The sequence below is a fragment of the Colias croceus genome, chromosome 4 (assembly GCF_905220415.1).
Source record: "Colias croceus chromosome 4, ilColCroc2.1".
NCBI classification, from domain to species: Eukaryota; Metazoa; Arthropoda; class Insecta; order Lepidoptera; family Pieridae; genus Colias; species Colias croceus.
In genome coordinates this window covers 10,635,364-10,657,277 of record NC_059540.1, presented here as the reverse complement: position 1 = coordinate 10,657,277, position 21,914 = coordinate 10,635,364, and the positions used below count along the sequence as shown (strand labels likewise).

General features: G+C 34.5%; 5 protein-coding genes across 5 annotated transcripts in view; 3 read left to right on the top strand and 2 right to left on the bottom strand.

The window, feature by feature from the left end:
- LOC123691015 (E3 ubiquitin-protein ligase HECW2) overlaps window positions 1-1,981 on the bottom strand; it is an 87,812-nt gene extending 85,831 nt beyond the window's left edge. The window contains exon 1 of the mRNA XM_045635191.1: window positions 1,656-1,981. Coding sequence (XP_045491147.1) covers window positions 1,656-1,917 — 262 coding nt within the window. The 5' untranslated portion in view covers window positions 1,918-1,981. The remainder of the gene's footprint in view (window positions 1-1,655) is intronic.
- Window positions 1,982-3,931: 1,950 nt separating this feature from the next.
- On the top strand, window positions 3,932-4,842 carry LOC123691165. The gene is made up of 2 exons (XM_045635440.1): window positions 3,932-4,189; window positions 4,274-4,842. Exons 1-2 carry the CDS (start codon window positions 4,094-4,096, stop codon window positions 4,421-4,423), a joined length of 246 nt encoding a protein of 81 aa, XP_045491396.1. The 5' UTR covers window positions 3,932-4,093; the 3' UTR covers window positions 4,424-4,842.
- A 111-nt stretch (window positions 4,843-4,953) lies between these two features.
- On the top strand, window positions 4,954-6,660 carry LOC123691164. The gene is made up of 5 exons (XM_045635439.1): window positions 4,954-5,270; window positions 5,384-5,523; window positions 5,901-6,074; window positions 6,281-6,435; window positions 6,528-6,660. The coding sequence occupies exons 1-5, from the start codon at window positions 5,168-5,170 to the stop codon at window positions 6,574-6,576; spliced, it is 621 nt and encodes a 206-aa protein (XP_045491395.1). The 5' UTR covers window positions 4,954-5,167; the 3' UTR covers window positions 6,577-6,660.
- LOC123691163 lies at window positions 6,506-10,232 on the bottom strand. The gene is made up of 5 exons (XM_045635438.1): window positions 10,049-10,232; window positions 9,854-9,971; window positions 9,516-9,706; window positions 8,200-8,806; window positions 6,506-7,955 (listed from the first exon to the last, which is right to left on the bottom strand). The coding sequence occupies exons 1-5, from the start codon at window positions 10,138-10,140 to the stop codon at window positions 6,930-6,932; spliced, it is 2,034 nt and encodes a 677-aa protein (XP_045491394.1). The 5' UTR covers window positions 10,141-10,232; the 3' UTR covers window positions 6,506-6,929.
- Window positions 10,233-10,490: 258 nt separating this feature from the next.
- Window positions 10,491-21,014, top strand: LOC123691285 (tetratricopeptide repeat protein 27). Its single transcript, XM_045635602.1, has 12 exons — window positions 10,491-10,752; window positions 10,838-11,217; window positions 11,302-11,560; window positions 12,233-12,467; window positions 12,677-12,901; window positions 13,415-13,586; window positions 13,868-13,943; window positions 14,329-14,503; window positions 14,982-15,168; window positions 15,855-16,027; window positions 19,881-20,028; window positions 20,753-21,014. Exons 1-12 carry the CDS (start codon window positions 10,689-10,691, stop codon window positions 21,011-21,013), a joined length of 2,355 nt encoding a protein of 784 aa, XP_045491558.1. The 5' UTR covers window positions 10,491-10,688; the 3' UTR covers window position 21,014.
- Window positions 21,015-21,914: the final 900 nt, after the last annotated feature.

Here is a 21,914-nt window from a genome sequence, read left to right as displayed (position 1 = left end):
AAAGCTTTTTTCTTTTTATTACAGAAGATAACGAAGAACCTTATACGTCGATGCCTCTGGATAATCTTTCTTCACCTTCAAGCGATATTCAGGCCATATTACATCTCATTCCATAATATGCACAGAGTTTTTATAACAATCTTATTAGTGATGATGCAATAGAAGACCACATAGACACGGTTGATTTTGAAATCCAATTTGATGATAACGTCGAATAAACGTCCTCTATATGTATTATTTTATATATCTTTTTAATTAAAGCTTTATTACGATATTATAAATACATAGTTTCATTTATATCATTAAATCTCTGGGTTGTGGTTCTTTTTTGTATAAGAGAAAACCTATCAATTGTTAAATGTTAAAAGGAACCACATGCACATTTTCTTAATTATCTAGAAAGTTTAAGAGTATTCAGAGCAAATTTATATACACATACTTAAATAAGTAATTTATCAATGAATTTAAATAAAATAAATATTAATTTTACTTCATCTAACAGAGCTGCAAATGTTTTTGTAAATCCTTTGATATCTCAGAAGTGCGTGTTTGCTGGTTGGTTCCTTTTTGCTTAAATACGGACAATTGTGTTTCGTCGTCTTTCGGAAACGCCTTTCAGAACGTCCACTGCTGGACATATGCCTCCCACAAAGATTTCATAAAAATAAATTATTATAGTACTTACAAATACTACATGGGTAATGGGTATTGAATTTTGTAATCATCGTCTAGGTACTACCTACACGATTGTAACGTCTATTTTATGTGTAAGATGTGTGTAAGCCAATAAAACAAAAACGGTATTGCAACGAAGATTATTATCTAACAACTGCAAAGACACTGCATAACACTTGGATATAATCAAAATGTATTACGTGCCAACAAAGTTGTTACCGGTTACGAGTACTTGCCTTTACCCACTTATAAATTGCAGTGTTTGCATTTCATTGATACAATGTAAACTTTGTCATCAATGCACTTATTGTATGAAAATAACAATCGATTTTAAATTTTAATATTTGACGGAAATTTTAAAATACAAATTGAATTGGATAACTGAATTTCAAATACAAAATCTAGGCTATCTATTTATCTATGTAATAAAAAGGATTCGGCCGATTCGGAATTATTTAGTAGTTCAATAAATATGGTAAAAAGTAAATATACTATCTATTTATTTTACTGTTTTTGATTTCTTAGTTACCTACATCATAAACGAAGCTATTTATTTATTTTAAACAATTATCTATGTATTTTGAATGAAGTTATAAAGCGCTTTCGATTCGGTTTACAATTTTCCGTCATCTGGTTTTCTTGTCACTACTCCAAGTTCCAACAACACTTCAACTGAACTGGGTCAAATTAATACTGGATGTTAAAATGTTTCTATAAAAAGCGTTAAAAATATTATCCATAAATCGTTTAGATTAGTTTTTCGTAGGTATCTTCTGTATGACGACGTTGGGCAGGCGTATCTGAAACAGTTGTCTTAAAGCAGTTAAGGAATAAGGTAGGAATTAGGATATTTGCGTAGGAGTGGTGATAATCTAAGAAAGGAAAAGATATATTAGGAATATTACATTTTTTACTGTTTTTACCTCGAAGACTATACTGAAATATTTCACAAAGTAAACCATCTTTAATCTAGGACTTACCTGTAAGACATAACGCCACATAATCCTTCGGAGTTGCAGTGCCTTCTGGCAAGGTCCAGGACACACGATACTCCGCACCTTCTTCCGTCCAACATAATGTTCCCTTAGCTTCTACCGAGTCTTGTATACTATCCTCTATGGCACTTGTGTTGGCACTAGGTTCCTTATCTTCCCTATCTTCCGGCACTTCTGTAATCGCGCTCGCACACTGTTCGTCTTCTTTTTCACTTGTAACACACTTTTCGTCATGTTCCTCTGACATGACTTGAAACACTTACGACATTATTGTTTTTTTCCTAATCGAAATAAAATTTTAAAATATTTCAAGAATTTGAATCGTAATGGTCCCTCTAAAATTAAAGTTTTATTACGTCTATTACGTTAGCCAAACAATAAAAAATAAAAGTGAATTAAGGGATATCGTATATAGACAAGTTGTCTCCTAAAATTGCTATTAAAATAACATTCTTCACAACATTCGAGATGTGTATGAAACTGAAGATGTTCCTAACTAGTAAAACCTAAGGAGAATGGGGGTGTAGGGTGGCTGAGCGACGTCGCGCCGGTCTGACGCCAGGCGGGTCGGCGCCGGGTATAATGCGGTCTATTCATTTGACTAGCCAATGTATGAGATTTCCTCATTTTTTCCTATTAACAGATAAAATTCATTATTTACAACTTTTTATCAACGGATAGGTATCTAAATTCTTTAGTTTCCTTAAAACTTTTAACTATCTACTTAAATAAGAAAAGTATTGGCAGTAGTATTATCAATTGATTAAGTATTTCAAGATTAAACCACCACTGAATTGAATTGCAGTTCCAGTGATTCTGGATATCTCTTGGGCCGAAAGAAAGATTATGCTATATGCTCATGAAAATATTTTTTGATAAGCTTTTAATAGACCTGAATAAAGAATTTATGTACATTTAGTAGGTTAAGGAAATTGCATTGCATCTTAAAAGCAATTATGTAATAATTATTTAATGAATCCGGATAGATAACGCTCAAGTTTCTTCAAGAATTTATAAAATATTACATACTGATTATGGAAGTAAAATGTATAAATGTTACATGAATGCAATCTTTAGCAAAAATTAAGTTATGTAATCAAATAAGACAAATTTAATGAGTTATTGAATAGAAAAATTTACTTTTTATTTCAGTGAAATCATTTTGCATATTATGCATTGATAATGGCGATATTGGATTGCAATCTAATAACCTAAATAATAAGAATTCTTTAAGAGTATCGTCTTGGTTGATAATAACATTTAAATCTTCAATAAATTGCTATTTTACGTCAACCACCAAATAGAATATGTAAAGAAAAGGCAATAGAAACCTTTAGCGTTCATAGTATTATGTAAACAAAAGCATTAATACAAGGGAAAAAAATATTATAAATGCAATATTATGCATAAACATTTTTAAGATTGAATACTTCTAGTAATTGAATTTTGCAATTTATCAGTAAATAAGCTTACAATTGATTGTAATATTAGTGTAGGACTGAGAAGTTAGTTTAAATTTAAAGGAAATCTAACATTTTACGATGCTTGAATAGAATATTAAAAAAATATACTTATATCATAATTTGACCTACAAAGTGACTTTTCAAGCAAAACTTATCTCATATACTTGCATTTATCTGCGAAATTTAATTCAATTTAGATGGTTTTATGTTATGATCAATACTTTTAACACAAGAAACGAAAATAAAACATTATAACTCAATTTGAACACACATATGTTTAAAATGTAACACTTGACATAAACAACAAACTTTGAAGAAATTTTTAAAAGCACAGCGCACGTTTTATTATTGGTTTCAATGGAGACAAGGTTTTAAAAATAATTTTTCACAAATCATTTCAAACTATTTTCTTCGCCTTATTTGCTTTTTGATACCTTGTTCCTGACCGCATGCATCAAACAGGATGCGCAATATCGACCAATAAGTGAAGAATAGAAATGCTTAGAAAGATCCGGATTGGTTATAAATACATTTTTTTTGCTGATGACATTCTCAAGAACCAGATTATTGAACTTGGCACTTGACACTTGAAATAGGTACTTAACATAAAAATGTCATAAACATAAACGTTTAGTAATGATGTGAGGTCGAAACTCAACATAAAATATATTTTATATGATAAAATATAAAAATGCATTATTTTCGTGATCAAGAAATATGCACCGAGATTATTTGTTATAGTTTAAACTCCATTTAGATTTTCTGTATGGTAATGAAATTTCTAAATTGTCATATTATGTCAAACTGGACGAAACAACAAGCTTTCGCATCAATCAAATTTGAAATTCAAAACCTTTTCAAAACCATTTATTTCCGTCCCTGAATGAAATCACACAAACAATTACTATAATCATATAAACAGTTATTATCCAAATTGTAAATAAGTCATTGACGTTAAAAATGACTTCCATGCAGTCAGATTCCGAGTCTAACGTGAGTGGTTTTATAAGTTATAGCGACAAAAATTTCAAGTACCTTTACACATCTATGATTGAGGTAAGTGTTTATTAAACTTGATTTATTTTTTATTTGATAATAAATCTTACTGAATCATACTAAAGATTAATCTATTTTTTACAGAACATGGAACTTATAAATCAAGATTTGTTACAAATAGAAAAAAACATGAAGAACATTGTGCAGCAGTCCGGGCCACTGGAAAGTCAGTTAAATGCGTTATTGCAAACTTTACCAAGACCAAACATAGCTATGCCCATGGAAACAGAGTAAATTAAAGTGTAAATTCAAATAAGCAATCCATTTTAGTTGATAAGTTTATCTAGATAATTCAAAAATAATATATAATAAAAAAAACTGTACAAACATGGTGTGGATAAAGTGTTTTTTACAATTAATGTAATATTTTATGGTCCTTTAAATTAAGATATTACTGGTAATATTAAAATAAAAGAGATGGATTTTGTATTCAGAACAACATTGCAATAAATTATTATCGTCCATAATAATGTATGTATTGTTATATTATACTGATATACTTATGTTTAGAAAAATTAAACATATTTTTTATGGAATTTATAAGATATTGCCAGTTTTCATGTATTGTAAGCCTGAATATATAGTCCATAGTAGGAAATTAACATTTTTTTGTTGTCTCTTTATATTTACAGTAAAATTGATTTAAAAGGAAATTTGATGTTGTTTTATATTTCATAGACAAAAATATTAACCACAAATAATATTAATTTTGAGCAAATCGCACCTTGTTAAAATTCCTTGTCCCAGGCTTAGATCCCAGGCTTCATTCTTTGGATTTTATTCACAGAACAGATTTTATTAGTTTCAAAAGTATATAAATAGACACAGACCTTGTTTATAAGACACATAATATTAGAACTACATAGTGATATGTCTAACTTTGCTCATAATCAAAAATGAAATCTAAAATGTCATCCAACAATCAAAATAATTCAATACAATTTGTGATGTAAATAAAAATTTTCTCAAAATCCTACCATGGCAGAAACAATAAGTACCAGGGCAAAGTCGCCTACGCGCGCAGAAGCCATAATGAAGGCATTAAAACCAGGGCCTGTTTACTGCACTGGGGTCCTTTTAGGCAAGCTATTTCCGAAATATACCTTTCTCTGTATACTTACGACTTCATCATCATTAGCATATTATATACATTCTCAGACACAGGCCTCCTATTGAAAAGTAATTTTTCTTTAGGTAATTGGGTAGAAGACAGGATTGAATGCCCTAAAGGTGGTACATTTTACTTTCCACCAAAGGAGAAAATCAATTACGAAAAATTAAAGCCAGAATCTCGACAACCTGACTTTCGCCTCAATAAATTAAACAGTTTGCAGGTAATCTTAAATTTCCCAGTACTTCCTAACGCTCTTTTTATTTGCTTTGCATAGGACAAAGCAGTTAAAGGTAAAGTTTTCGCCCATTAAATGGGAACGATACAGGACAATAAGAAACATTAATTTAATCTATACTTATATTATAAAGCATGAAGAGTTTGTATATTTGTTTGTTTGAACGCGCTAATCTCAAGAACTTCTGGTCCGATTTGAAAAATTCTTTCGGTGTTGGATAGCCCATTTATCGAGGAAGGCTATAGGCTATATATCATCACGCTAAGACCAACATAACCGCTTCTGCCAGAAGCCGCGCGGGTGAAACCGCCGAGCGCAGCTAGTTGTTTATAATGGTAATGTGCAATTTAATCGTTTAATAGGGTAATGTGCATTCAATCTACCGGCACGACAGTCATGAGACGTGCGGCAACTTTGCAACTACAACAGACCTCGTTTATAACCATCTGCCCAAGCCTCTATGTGGACCCATACAAAGATATTATAAAAGGAGCGCACATCAGTGGTATCCACAGCCTGATCTGTTTAAATGTTTTGTGAGTGATTTTACTTTTATAATTCAATCGAGTGTTGCGCATAGAAGGTTTGGTATCACATAATCACCCATCTACTTTGAACCGGACACTTTGTAGAAGTTATACTAACTGTTAGTAACAAACACAGTTATCTTCTAGAAATTATCAAGAATTAAATATTAAACTGTTACTGGCATGTTTTATTAATTACGTTGTTTTGAATACAGGGAAATGTTACTGAATGGGGCTTAAAGAAATATCTAGAGCATGAATGGAAGTGTACCAATGTATCTGACTATATGTCTACCTTGTATGAGGACACCTATGTGCCTCCTAAGCCTCATCAGTATTTGCAGAGATGTGAACGCAAGGCGCGCAATTCGTTAGTATATTTTATTTTAGTTTTCATGTATATAGCGTTAAGATAAAAGAGTATAAATTGAAGATTTAAATATGTTTGATATTTTATTTCAGGAGCTTCACAAAAAGTTTCCGTTTTAAGATGACAAAATCAAAAAAATGATAACATCAAGAATCATTTAGTTTTCTTATCAGAAAAATTACTAGTCTTTACATATCACATTTTGTTCAAAAGGACAGTGACGTCCATATAAAAATCGTAACAATACAATAATTCTTAATGCTTTCATATAGCCAACACCTGGCACCAACACGAGATCAGCAAAATATAACTAACACCTACTCTTACTCTAACATACACAACCACTTAAAACTAATGAATGTGATAACTTAACAAAACATTTCTTAATTATAATGGCAGTCAATGGAACTTTAGTACAAAAAAAATCGTTCGAAGAATAAAATATAAAAAAATATTGTTAGTCGAAAGTTAGTAAAGTGACTAGCGGTTGAGCATTAGTGAGACGTGAAAGAATTGTCTTGAGGCAATTTGATCAGTCCGGACCCGCCGGGGGTTTTGAACATGCTGTTGTGTTGCTGAGACAGCACCGCTTGCGATACGAAGCTCTGTTGGGAGAATCTCGGCTGAGGTATCCTCACGTGGTTATTGTATTGCATTTGAGGAAACACAGGAGAAGAAAGGGGAGTGAAGTTTTGGGGATTTTGTGCATAATTCATATTACAATTTTGAAACCTATCTAGCAATATGGATGTCCTATCTGGCTCACCACATATAGACTCCTCTCGTGATGGAGGCTGCGAGAATACATTTCTCTGGTTCATACTGGAAGTTTGCGATTCAAACCCTGAACTCTGGCTGGATGAACGACTGCCATTGATATTGAATAGGTGTCGTTCACCGTCAGAACCCCAGTAGCCGCCGGCTACCCAAGAAGTACTATAACCCAGTTTGCTGGGTGATATGAGAGGTCTACCTCTGTTTATTGGCATGGGAGTAGCAAAGTTCGGAGAGGCAGTGAATTTTCTTAAAGCAAATACTGGATTTGTTTTGGAAGTTTTCTTCTTAGGGCTGCTTATACACAAGGAACTAATACTTTCGTCTAAATCAGAATCGGAATCGTCTTTCGCAAGATTCTGATATTTGTTAAATGCTGGCTTAATAAATACTGTTTCTGAGAGTGGTGAGGGGCTTTTTGTTGTAACTGAATTAACGCTAAATGTGGAATTGTGCTTCGGCTTACTCCAGAGGCTGTCGTTGCGTGGAGTGAAAGATCTGCCGTTTGTAAAACTACTGTTTAATGGACTGAGAGTTTCAGTGGAGGAGTTTGTAAAATTGTGCAAACCAAATTTACTTAGAGACACATCGTCATCAGTGTCAAAAGATATATCTTCATTGTTTGTGTGCATTTTGGTTGACCCATTGGTAAGATTCAATTTCTTTGGTGCGATCTTGGGAACAATTTTCACAGGCTTGACTTTCATACTTCTATACACAAGGAACACTGCCAATAGTGCAGATAACTGAAAAAGAAAAAATATTGAGTTTAAAATGTGGTAAAAAAAATTACTTGTTTACAAAAACGAATTTGTAGCTTTTCAAAACGAAATAAATGAGTATAATAAAATTGTGTTTCCCATCTTTATGTCCAGCTTTAATATTAAGAAAATATTAAGCTTTAACATTTTGGAGCTGTAACTTCTCAATGACATGATTACATATTACTATATTAAACTGATAAACTAGAAATTATAAATCTATACTTACTTTAATAACGCTAATAAGTAACATGTTCTTAGTCACAAAGTAATTTGTTAAGGAGGTAGTCACAAATACTGTCCACAGTAAGTCGATAAATATTGAATAGTTCAATTTGTTTATATTCCACATATGTCCTATTATTTGCAAACAGCATCCAAAGCTTCCTAGAGCTTTTTGTGTCAAGTCATTAAATCCTGTATTAAAGCTGATTAAATTTATGTCTAATATATTATGTGTGTCAAAGAGATAGTCCTCTAAGTATGGGAATGTCAACAGTGTCTTCATTTTTACAATGGAAAATATTCTTTCTAGAAAATTATATAAAATACTCTCTATGTTACATATTGTTTTGTACAGACTATCATGTTTCTTTAGATTTCCATAAAGCTCAATTGCCACTAGTACTATCAGTAATGCAGCAACAACATTGGATATATTATTTATAGCATTTCGGACAATTTCATTCTGTTTTTCTTTCTTATTATTCTTTTTCTCTGGTGTCCTAGCTTCTAATAATTTTGATCCCAGAAGAGATTCTTTTTCTTTGTGCAATTTTGTTTGTAGTACTTTTCTGCATGGACTACATAATTTGTATGCTTTCTCTAGCTGTGCTCTGAAAACCAAATTTATAGATTTTTATATTAATAAACAATTTCTCAATAAATACTTTACAAATGAGTACACATGATCATTTATGGGTGTACAATGTAACATTGATTGTGGAATTGTTTATTATTATATTATTGGTGTTTTTAACAGATTGATTAATTAAAAAGAATAGAATATTTTACAAGATGGTTGCAGACAATTCATCACTTATTACATTAATATCATGGAAATAACCATGAGCAAAAATCTATCTAATTCCTATATGTATTTACATTGCAATTATGATAATTACTGATAAGGGGAAGATGACTTTATCTTATCTAATTAAATGCAGTCTTTTTTCTCAAACACTTCTGTGAAATTTGTATGATTATTTCAATTTCTATACAAAATTAGGAAACAAATTAATTTCAGTATGCAAATAATATCTATGTTAAATTCCTCAATAACTCATTATCCTTTCCATGCCCATAGTACTATGTATGAGGAAAATTATTTTAATATGGCATAGCATTGCTTTCTGATTAGATAGAAAATAAATTATGTACAAGGAAAGGTCGTTTAGAAAACAATAATTAACATAAATTAATTTTTGATGAGTCTTTGACAAAATTTATTGTCTCCATATACTTATGTAAAAATAGGTTTCTACCTAAAGTCTAAAAATTTATTATCCTTCAATAATGTGTTGTATTTGAGTGAAAGGGACTTACTTATAAAATTCAATTTCTTGCTCGAAATTGTTTTCATTCATAGGAACAAAGTTGGCAAGCTGTGTCACCTTCAACTGTTGGTTTATATTACACATCTTGCAGAGTCCATTTTTGGCAGGGCTCTTATGAAACACATTTGGTGTTTTAATCTGATCAACTGGACTTATTAATACTTTGTTGTAGTCACCATCCTGGAAACAGATGTTCACTCTGATAATATAGAAAAAACTCTATTGTTGTATGACTATGAATAAGTTATAAATCATACTATAAGTCGGGTTGTTATCAATAACAAGACAAAGTTTTGAATAAAGTAATTTATATGCAAAAAAGCTTACCTTGGTGAAACCATTATATTGTTCGCATTTTGGACACGTCCAACAGTTTCGTTGAATATATTTTATCCAAAAGTTATTGTTACAAAACCAACAGTTCACGCGCCATAATACAGCCGAACTGCAAATATAAAATAACAATAAAAATAAGAACTTTCTACGAGGCGGGAAAGATATATTATAACCTCTATGACTTACCGCAAATTGTAAAACAATTTCATTAACAGTAATGTACACAATATTGTGGTTATAACAAGTAACACTGATTCCATTTTATGACTAAATTTCATTTTTAATTTTATCTTGCTATATTTTATGATATAATCATATTTTTATCTTAACCTAAAAATACACGACACCCACCCACCATTCCTGCTTGTATTATGACAGATAAAATATAGCTGAAAAGTGAAAGTCAAATATACAGATATTATTAAAAAGTAAAATTAGGGTTTGATTTTATTTAATATTTGTGTTAAAATAAAACGAGATAATAATTAAATTAAAAGACTCAACTTCGTTAACCTCATACCTAGTGAATTGATTTTTTGTTAACGTGTGAATGTGCGATGCACTGTGATATTAGTTTTTATATAATAATTTATCACAAATGTGAAATGTCACAATCATATGTCAATTGTCATTCGCACATTGCTGATTGCACACATGCACATTACTTGTGTTGTTTACTGAAAACCTGTGCTGATATCACGCTGAAAACCTTATGTAAAAACCACACATGACTGGTTTTTTTAATTTTTATATAAATTCTTACACTGAAGAAGAGACTTATACTGAGAGATAATTTGAATACAAGACTTTAGAAGTGACTTTCAAAATGAGTTTAGAAAAAAATGATATTTTATTTCTTTGCAATTTTGATGCAGAAATTAGTGATTCAGGTAAGTAGGTACCTAATTCTTCCAATATTTCAAGTTAGATAACCTAAAAGTTTAGTAATGTTTAATAATCAATTATTTTTCACAGAGCCTGTATTATTAAAAAATCTTTGGAGTGGTCAGTGGTATGAAGAAAACGTGAATTTATGCAAAGAATTAATATCTAGCCAGGATAATGATGATATGAAGAACTTATTAAAACGTTATAAGGACGATGAAAATAACTTACATGCTATCTTTCAAATGGGTGTTGGTGCATTACTTACTTTTTGTGAAAAAAATTGGAATCCCCACCCAAAAGAATTTAATTTGGAAGAGTTTTTCAAAACAGAATGGCCGAAAAACATAAATGTATCTACACTATTGCAGACTGATTCTGAGCCAATGTACAATAATATTGTTTATCCAGAGCTCTTATATTTCTCAATACAGATATTTTCTGCATTGTGCCACATTAATTCCGATATGGTAAGGGCATTACTTGATGATCTACTTAAATAGAAAACATGATCTTACTTTAATATAATGTTAAAAATCAGCATTTAATTACAGCTATACAACTGGTGGTTACTTAGAAGTAAAATTGTTCACCAAAGAGTATTGGAAGACAACAGTGCAAGTTTATTCATTGACATAGATTTAATAGCCGCTAAGCTATCTAACTTCTCGTTAAAGTTATCAGATCGTAACCTTCTTATATTGCTCAACTTAGAATTGGCGCAAGCATATTTAGTGTATGATAGGATACAACAGGTGGAAAGCCATCTTCAAAGGGCAATGAAAATTGCTGGCTTGAAATTGGAATTGACGGGTGAGTGGACATTCATTGAATGAGAGAATTTTAAATTTTCACATTAATATATTTTATTGGAGTAAAAAATAACATATCAAGTGTTTTTTTCTTGAAAACAAAATTAATAGATAGTACTGAACAGTTGAGACATGAATTAAATAATTAAATTGATTTGTGAAAACAAGTCAATAACTGCGTTAAAAACAACGGACTTCAAACTTGCACTTGCAACATTTACAAATACAGACAAAAAGCCCATAAAATAAAAACTACTGGGCCTATCCGAATAAAATTTTTATTGGACCAATTTGACACCATCCCGCATCGAACAAAAAAAGAATCACGTAAATCGGTGTACATACATAAAAAAAAACATACCGGCCGAATTGATAACCTCCTCCTTTTTTTTGAAGTCGGTTAAAAAGTGTGCAATGCTAATCTGTTGCTTTATGATAGTATCTATTAACTTTTTCTGTTGGATTTCTGGGATAAAACCTATCCTATGTGTTAATCAAAGTTATCCTCGATAGGTGTGCTAAATATCATTGTCATCGGTTGTGAATTATTTGGGTGAAAGAGTAATAACACCTACACATACACCATCCATCCTCACAAACTTTCGCATTTTTAATATTAGTAGGAATACTATAGAGAAATTTTAGAAAACCAAATAATATGTATTTGTTTCAGGTGTATTGGGAAAAAGAACAAAGTTCCAACAGAAGGCATTACCGCAATTGGCTCTTACCAGTGAACTTGACACCAACATAGAGCGCACACCGGCAGAGGAAACTCACGGGAATTCAGAGCTACCTCCTGATGTGGAACTGCAGGATGATGTGCGGCTGAATAAGATCGCTTTTAACGAAAAGATCAATGAGGCAGACCTGCCTAGTCTGGAGCAGACATTGTGTTTGTTGCATGCGTAAGTACTTATAACTTATTTAAAGTTTACTTCGATTTGATTTGTTTCCATTTATGTAAAAATATCTCAGTATTTGCATATTATATTGTATTAATATCACTACAGTATCTAACATATATATATAAGTTTCCAGGAATTCATAGCTATTAGCTATAATTGCCATTATTCAGTTTCAAAATTTAATAAATTTTACTACATACTTTTCACAGGCAATACCTCCTAAAATCGCAGCCCAAAGACGATCTTCTACATGAAGAGCTACGTCCATACATTGATGCGGTGAACAACCAGAAGAGTGGCCCGTGGTCCACTCGAGTAGCGGCTCTATTGTTCCGTTGTAAGCTGGAAGCTAAACATAAGAGAAGTGTGGAGCGAGCCATGCTGCAGTGTGAGACTATTGTTAACGATAAGACTGGAGTGACTCCTACTAATCGGTGAGTTTTAAATTATTAGTGATTTTTTCATCTCCTAGTAATAGGTGATACTAAATATTATGTTCTGCTGTGTTATTTATTTCAAATGGTAAAAAATGAATGCATAAAAAATACAAATTTTCCTTTTTTACATTTTATTTTTCGATAATATGGTAAATAATTCATTAATGAAGTCCATACAATAAACATTTTGCTAAAAAATAAAACAATGAATCATATTATTAAGGGCATTGATATATTTTGATTTGGAGAACTACAGTTTCCAGGAACAGAGCAACGGAGAAAAAAATAAAAAATATTTTTTTATTGATGCATATATTTTTGTCTAAAAACTCAGCTTTTCATATCTATGGGCATCTGGCATCTCGCCGGTATGGACGTGGTGGCATCAGTTGCCCAACTTGTATCGCAAACTCTATAAACATACCTTAAAAATAGCCCAAAAACATTATTACATCTTTCAGAAAAAAATATTCTGAAAAAAATAACTAATGGTTAATGTTTTATTACCAGCCTTTCTTATCTATGGGCGTCTGGCCTATCGCCAGCGTGGACCTGGCGGCAACAGTTGGCCGATTTGTATCTCAGCCTGGGTCTAGTGAAAGCGGCGCTGGAAGAATATCTAAAATTGGAACTCTGGGAGGATGTCATTGTTTGTTATACTATGTTGCAGTTGAGACATAAGGTATGTTTTGAGTTCTTGTACAATTTTTTTTTTGTTGCAAAAAAGTTTAAGTTCCTTTTTTGTGATGTCGTATGATTTGATGATGAGTTGATCTCATAATTGACAAGTATGGTATGTAACTACTCTAAAACAACAGCTTTAAGTATGTGTTAATTTTTGATTGACAAAGGGGTTTAGTGATCTGGATTATTGCTTTAGAGGTCTACTACCACTAATTACTGACTGTGATATAATCTTCACTATCTTCATAAATATAAGTTAATTAAATTATGTTATTCCAGGCTGCAGAAGTAATTCAGCAACAAATAGATATAAATCCAACCGTGAAGCTATACTGCCTTCTTGGAGATGCGACTGGTAAGATCACAATAAGTTCAGTATGAAATTGTTATAAACCACACAAAATAAAAATAACATTTTGATAATTATTTAGTACTAAAGAAGTTTTTGAAGTTATACTTCTTTTGGCGTGATGGAGAAAAATGATGAGAGTGAATTTTTACGACGCGCGCGCACACCGACACCTAAATTTAACAGCATGAAGTTAGTTCTAGGTGGTATGAAAATTGATAACTATGTTCAAGTTGTATATTCTAGTATTTTTTCCATACGCCAAAGAAGTATAACTGCTAAGACGTGTACAATAAGTACACACACTCTTTTTTGGTATGTAGGTCTTTTTACCATACAATAATGAAATAACTTTCTGGAACTTTCTTCCACAATATTCTTTTTTTTTCAGATGACGTAAACTGCTATCGAACAGCGTGGGAGTTCTCCCAACAAAAGAGCAGCAGAGCTCAAAGGCACTGGGGTAATTACCTGTTTGATCGCAAACAGTATGCAGAATGCTTGCCTCATTTCGAGAAGTCAGTTGAAATCAATCCTTTACAAGAAAATGTCTGGATGAGGATGGGGTATGTGGCTATTATTTTTAATATTGAGTGTTATAGCATAAAAGAGACGGGATTCAAACCCTAATAGATGGTAATAAAGGTCAATGGTACTACAATTTGTAATGCCAGTAATGTAAAAGTAATATACTATTGATTTTAAATTTTCACTTTCATTATCATGCTAATAATATCAAAGTACATAACACTTGTAAAAAATCTCCATCTACACTACCATTCATTGAATAAATAAATACATATTTCTGGACAATTTTCAGACACGGCACGATCTGATCCCAAACTAAGCTGATATACATACATTTTTGTAATTTTAAATAAATACTTATATAGATAATTAACACCCAGACACAGAGCAAACATCTATGTTCATCACACAAATATTTGCCCTGGGTGGGAATCGAACCCACGCACGACCTCTGGATTGGAAGGCAGGGTCACTACCAACCAAGCCAACCGGTCAGTCATTGATTCTTGTTTCTAGTTTCGCCGCACTATCAACAGAGAACTGGGAGAAATCAGCCACAGCGTATAGACGATATACATACCTGCAGCCGAATTCGTTCGAAGCATGGAACAACTTGGCCAAAGTTTACGTGAGCCAGGGAGATAAGCATAGGGCTTATAGGGCCTTGATGGAAGCTGTCAAACTTAACTATGATAATTGGAAGGTTAGTAAATTGATGTGGAATTAGAGGGTAATATCATGTACTAGCTGTGCCCCGCTGTTTTACTCGCATTGAGCCGCTCTTATTGGTCTTAGCATAATAGTGAATTTTTTTTTGATAATTATTGAAAGTTTGGTAATTCAAACTAGAATTAGAGGGTTAAATTATTTTTTTCAATAGGTTGGAGACACTTAAAAATAAAACAAATAATGGTTCATCAAATATATTTTTATTTATTTATATAGTTAGTCTAAAACCTAACAAATTATATACTAAAACCCTTCTCTTAAATCACTTTATCTTCTATAAGAAAAAAATCACATCAAAATCCGTTGCGTAGTTTTAAAGATTTAAGCATACATAGAGACATATAAAGCGACTTTGTTTTATACTATGTAGAGGCCTGGAAGAAATAGCTTTTAAGCGATAAGGTCACATTTGTACTTTACCTCGCATCTATACAACTATATTATATACTGTATATTGTAATGTTTGTCCTCAATGGACTCCTAAACCACTTAACCGATTATAATAAAATTCGCACACCATGTGCAGTTCGATCCAACTTGAGAGATAGGATAGTTTAAATCTCAAATCGTTTTAAAGAAAGCGGGCGAAGCCGCGGGCGGTAAGCTAGTAGTATAATAAATAAATGGTTAAATAAATAAATAGTGATTTTTTTTTATCAGCTATGGGAGAATGTGGTACTTGTGAGCGCAGCGGTTGGCCAATACGATGACGTCATCCGCGGGATCCACCGGATCCTGGATCTGCAGAACAAGTTCGATGATGTGGAAGTGTTAGTGCTGTTGGTGCGTGCGATTGTGACGGCTGATGATGGTGATGAACAAAGTAACGCTAGGTGAGAATGTTTATTCATTTTCTCAACTATTTGAGCATAAGTGTCTAGTGAGTGTAGTAACTGGTCGCTTCGATGATGTCATCCGCGGGATCCCAGAACAAGTTCGATGATGTGGAATTGCTTGTGCTGTTGGTGCGTGTGATCGTAATGGCTGATGCTGGTGATGAACCTAGTAATGCCAGGAGAGGATTTTTATTTATTTTAATAGCTATAGGAGAATGTGATACTGGAAAGTGTAACGATGTGTAGCGTTGATGACGTCATCCGCGGGATCTATCGGATCCTGGATCTACAGAACAAGCTAACATGGTGATGAAGATACTGCTGCTAGGTGAGGGAGAAATGATTGATTGTAACTTTTTTTTTTAATTAAGTACGAAATGGAGGGTATTTTCAAAAATATGTCCATTTTAATGTCTATTTGGATATTTTATTCCTATGGAAATCTATCATATATATATAAAGCTACACTACCACTCACTCACTGACTGACTGACATCGGGTTTCTCGGAAACTACGTGGAAAGTTGGGGGGATTTTGACGTGATCGTATAGAGGTGCGGCGAGTGACCACCGGAAAAATATTGACAACTCCAACACCCTGGACAAGAGAGTGGACCCCTGGAGGTGCGCAAAAACGGTGACACCTGGAGGGGGGGTGTCTGAACAAAAAATGCTCAGAACTGGTGGCGATTACCAGGGGTGGTGGAAAAATGGGGATTTTCGCGAAAACAAGATGGCCGCCGTACTTTGCCAAAATCGCCGTTTATGAATCCTTACGTCTCAAATTTGGCACACGTGCTCTGTTCGAGCCGGCGAATCGATCGGTGCCCCGTTCGAGTGGCTCCGGGCCCCGGTTTCCAACTTTCATACAACGTAAAATCCAACGGCCCGCGGAAACGGTACGAGTTGGGTGGGGGGTCCCGGAACTAAAAATGATCACCACCCTGGGACGCTACCAGGGAGCCACAGTGGGACGCTCGATTTTGGAATTTTTCCATTTTTGGCGCAAATATAAAAACGTAAATTTAGCCAAGGTGGCACGATGGAGAAACACACCAATGACGCATTCATACTCACCCAGCTCCCAGGATATCCAGAAAAATCCGAAATCTTGAACTTTCTCACAGCCCGTGGAGACGGTCAACGGCCCGCGCAAACGGTAGCAGCTGCATCTGGGGTGCTCAAACTAAACTGGTAGTAGACCTCGAGCAATTACCACAGAATGCAAAAAAAATCAAAATGGCGGAAAAAATGGCCACCGCCATATAAATTCTAAAACGGCCATCGCTGGTCCGATCGCGCTGAAACTTGACACAGGGGCTTTAATCGAGTCGCATATTAAGTTGGCATACTCATAATCGAGTTTCCATCGCTGGTTTCCGAGTTTCATACAACGCAAAATTCGACGGCTCTCTGAAACGGCGCGAGATAGGTGGGGGGTGTAGAACTAAAAAATGATCAGGAAGATGGGGTGCTACCAGGGCAATCGAGAAATTTCAAATTTGACGCAATTTTTTTTCAAAAAATGGCCAATTTTTCAAAGCAAGATGGTGGCGCCGGTTACTTCACGATCGGTCTGAAAATTGACTTCTGTGCTTGAATCTGCCAGATTTACATAACTGCATACTTAGAATTTCTCTCCGACTCCCGGTTTCCATTTTCCATACATCATGAAATTCAATGGCTCTCTGAACTGGTGGCAGGTAGGTCGGGGTCGCCGAAGTAAAAAATACTTCAAAACCTGGTCCGCTTCCAGGCATATAAAATTTTTTGGTAAAATGCGAAATTTTTTTTTTTCGAAAATTTTGTATGGAAATTTCCATAGTAGGAAGGGTAATAGGAATAGCATCGGTAAAAGACGGCACTGCGGGCTGCTTGCCGCCCGCGCACCGCGCAACCTCGAGGCTCGACAGCCTCCCGGAGAAGAAAATATTTATTAACTTTAAACTACCGCACGAACCAAGCGAGCGAAGCGAGCGAGTCACAGCAGCGGCCGACGTAAATATTCAAATAGGTAGCGAGGAGCGAAGCGACGTGCGTGTAAGGTTAACTTTTGAACTACCTACCGCACGAGCCAAGCGAGCGAAGCGAGCGAGTCACGGCAGCGACCAGCGTAAACATTCAAATAGGTAGCGAGGAGCGAAGCGACGAGCGTGTTAGGTTAACTTATGAACTACCTACCGCACGAGCCAAGCGAGCGAAGCGAGCGAGTCGCGGCAACGGCCGGCATAAATATTCAAATAGGTAGCGAGGAGCGAAGCGACGAGCGTGTTAGGTTAACTCTTGAACAGTTTATTATGAAAAGTCACTGCCCGCTATCGATAAGACGTTTCAAAAATTTTACCAATATTTGAATAAGTAATTTATAAGCAGTTTAAGTAGCGAGGAGCGAAGCGACGAGCGTGTAAGGTTAACTTTTGAACTACCACACGAGCCATGCGAGCGAAGCGAGCGAGTCACGGCAGCGGCCGGCCTAAATATTCAAATAGGTAGCGAGGAGCGAAGCGACGAGCGTGTTAGGTTAACTTTTGAACTACCTATCGCACGAGCCAAGCGAGCGAAGCGAGCGAGTCGCGGCAGCGGCCGGCCTAAATATTCTAATAGGTAGCGAGGAGCGAAGCGACGAGCGTGAGGTTAACTCTTGAACAGTTTATTATGAAAAGTCACTGCCCGCTATCGATAAGACGTTTCAAAAATTTAACAATATTTGAATAAGTCATTTATAAGCAGTTTCGACTGACTGTAGAATCGCTGTTAGCAGATGTTACAAATGGAAAGGAAATTCGAATGCATTTTCAAATGACTGAAGATTTCTGCCCTGGGATGAGCCGCGAGCTGCTTGCAGCTCGCGCACCACGCAACCTCGAAGGTGGACAGCCCCCCGGAATAGAAAATATTTGAATGGGGAATTTATAAGCATTACCGACTGACTGTAGAATCGCTGTTAGGAGATGTAACAAATGGATAGGAAATTCGAATGCATTTTCAAATGACTGAATATTTCTGCCCTGGGATGCTTCGCGGGCTGCTTGCAGCCCGCGCACTACGCTCCCTCGAAGGTGGACAGCCTCCCGGAGTGGAAAATACTTGAATGGGGAATTTATAAGCATTAACGACTGACTGTAGAATCGCTGTTAGCAGATGTAACAAATGGACAGAAAATTCGAATATATTTTCAAATGACTGCCCTATTGCTTCAACCCAGGGGCAAAAGGGGCTCGCGGGCTGCTTGCAGCCCGCGCACCACGCGCCCTCGAAGGTCGACGGCATTCCAGAATAGAAAATATTTGAATTGGTAATTTATAAGCACTTCCGATTGACTGTGGAATCGCTGTTAGCAGAAAATTACAAATGGACTGGGAATTCTAACACATTTTCTAATGACTGCCCTATTGCTTCAACCCAGGGGCAAAAGGGACTCGCGGGCTGCTTGCAGCCCGCGCACAACGCACCAGCTAGTATATATATAAAACTCAAAGGTGACTGATATAGTGATCTATCAACGCACAGCCCAAACCACTGGACGTATCGGGCTGAAATTTGGCATGCAGGTAGATGTCATAACGTAGGCGTCCCCTAAGAAAGGTTTTCCCGAAATTCTTGCGGGAACGGGGAAAAACGGGGATGCACGTACAAAGTCGTGGGCGGAAGCTAGTATGTATTAAATGTAGTCTCATTAATAATTATTAAACATTCTTGTCGTCAATTATGAATTAGCTACGTATTAATTATTTTTTTAACAATACCAAAAATTATGCCATTTGTATCTTCTGAAAAAAAATTTTTTTCTCGCGCGTTTTTAATCGCCAAAAGCGTTATATGTTATACAAAATACTTATATTTAATTTCAGATTGCAGAACCGTGTTCTTCAACTATTTGGTAGAATAACATCAGTGCATCCGAACAATGAAAAGATATGGCGGTTGTACGTTGACATCAGTCCTACATATTTGCTAAAGGCTCAGCGACTGCTTAGAGCTTATAGATGCGCTACGCAGGTAATAAATATTCGCCTAATTGTAAAAAATAGGCACATTGCGTCATTTTTTTTTTCTTTTAAAAATGAAATGGGATTTGGTATGTAGTTTTTCCTACATACCTACTCTGAACAATCAGAAAATTATTTAAATTAAATGTGATACGAGAACAGATATAGTCTCTCGAAGAAATAATTTCATAATAATTTGTATTGTACTATATTATTTTATTCATATCATTATCTTATTATAAATCTTAATCTTAATCTTAATATATATATTATATATATATAATATAATATATATTATAATATATTATAATATATTATAATATAATATATATATTATATATATATAATATATATAAATCTCGTGTCACAATGTTTGTCCTCAATGGACTCCTAAACCACTTAACCGATTATAATAAAATTCGCACACCATGTGCAGTTCGATCCAACTTGAGAGATAGGATAGGTTTTATCCCGGAAATCCCACGGGAAAGGGAACTATGCGGGGTTTTCTCTGAAAAGGCGGGCGAAGCCGCGGGCGGAAAGCTAGTAAATATCTAACAAGTACTAAATACTTACTTCAACGTCGTAACGACCCAAAGCGGATCTTGGCCTCCGACACCAAAAGTTTCCAGGTTTCGCGACTTAGCGCCCTGGTTTTGAGGTCTTGTACTTGAAGAGTGTCCAGGTCTTTGTCATATTTTTTGTACTATAATTAAATTACATTTTTATAACAGAATGGAAACTGGACGAACGACCCAGCACAGTGCAAGAAAGTGATAGCCCTAACTCGAGACTTACTTGAATACAGTGTGAAAGGGCGAAAGGAAGCTTTGGATAAAGAAATACTTCAAGCTGATCAGCAACTGTCTTCCGCACGGTTAACAGCACAAGCGGTTATAAGGGTCATTGAAAGGCAAATATGGCCGGATTCCGATCTTGAAGATTTAAGGGAAGAATTTCGTAATACTACTGAATATATGAAATCTGTAATGTAAATGGTGTTTTATTTGTGTTTTCCTTTTAATAAGTAAATTAATTACACCCTTGGTAGTATGGTTGTATACACAAAACAGTAAAAACAAATAGAAGTTCTTTAATGTCATAATTAGTATGATATAACATACATGTAACCACTGTCGCCAAACCCACATTTAAACCGATAGCTAAACAGTACACTACAGGTCAAAAATAAATAAAGAAGAAACCTGAAAAATCTCAACCTGTACTTTCGAATTCTCATCTGCACTCAGTTGAACAGCTTACAAGTGACGGCATGGTGCTGAATCTTATGATTTTATGCTGTTATATCGTTCTAGATACACCATCATATATCGGTCACCTGGTGGTTCAAATGACCCATAACTACTCAGTTATAATTAATACTCTGTGCTCATAACTTTTTCAACTTGGGCCTAGTCTATAAAAACTAGGATGTAGTTTTGATACTTCTAGTCACCACTAGATGTCACTGATATAAAATAAATTATATAGACATGAATGTAGATGGCGCTACTAGTTTGGATAATTATATAAATAAGTAAAGCTTTTTCGCTAAAAAGCAACATTATGATATAACATAAAAAATGAACTGGTTCATTTAATGTCACTGATTTTTGCCATCCATACATAATTGTAGTGTTTACATTTTATCACAGAACAGTAAGAACATAATAGAAGTGCTATAATGTCATCAATAGTAGCGTTTAGCTACTATTATGTATTCTGTGTCAATAGTATGAAAACCAGTGTCGCCAAACCCACACATTTAAACCGATAGTTATACAGTACACTACAAGTAAACTATGCCTTTGATTGGACAGCTTAATTTGAGTAAAAACTGACTTAGGTTATAAATTCAGCATTTCAATATGTACCCTAACGAACCAAGTTACGGTT

Excerpts from the sequence above, each read along its gene's own strand:
- LOC123691285 (XM_045635602.1), top strand. The coding sequence starts at position 10,689 with ATGAGTTTAGAAAAAAATGATATTTTATTTCTTTGCAATTTTGATGCA. Across the intron at positions 16,028-19,880 it reads GATGAACAAAGTAACGCTAG|ATTGCAGAACCGTGTTCTTC; the intron begins GTGAGAATGTTT and ends ATTTAATTTCAG. Across the intron at positions 20,029-20,752 it reads CTTATAGATGCGCTACGCAG|AATGGAAACTGGACGAACGA; the intron begins GTAATAAATATT and ends TTTTTATAACAG.
- LOC123691165 (XM_045635440.1), top strand. The coding sequence starts at position 4,094 with ATGACTTCCATGCAGTCAGATTCCGAGTCTAACGTGAGTGGTTTTATA. Across the intron at positions 4,190-4,273 it reads TTTACACATCTATGATTGAG|AACATGGAACTTATAAATCA; the intron begins GTAAGTGTTTAT and ends TATTTTTTACAG.
- LOC123691164 (XM_045635439.1), top strand. The coding sequence starts at position 5,168 with ATGGCAGAAACAATAAGTACCAGGGCAAAGTCGCCTACGCGCGCAGAA. Across the intron at positions 5,271-5,383 it reads CTGCACTGGGGTCCTTTTAG|GTAATTGGGTAGAAGACAGG; the intron begins GCAAGCTATTTC and ends ATTTTTCTTTAG. Across the intron at positions 5,524-5,900 it reads ATAAATTAAACAGTTTGCAG|GGTAATGTGCATTCAATCTA; the intron begins GTAATCTTAAAT and ends ATCGTTTAATAG.
- LOC123691163 (XM_045635438.1), bottom strand. The coding sequence starts at position 10,140 with ATGAAATTTAGTCATAAAATGGAATCAGTGTTACTTGTTATAACCACA. Across the intron at positions 9,972-10,048 it reads AAATTGTTTTACAATTTGCG|TTCGGCTGTATTATGGCGCG; the intron begins GTAAGTCATAGA and ends TTATATTTGCAG. Across the intron at positions 8,807-9,515 it reads CAAGAAATTGAATTTTATAA|AGCACAGCTAGAGAAAGCAT; the intron begins GTAAGTCCCTTT and ends TTTGGTTTTCAG.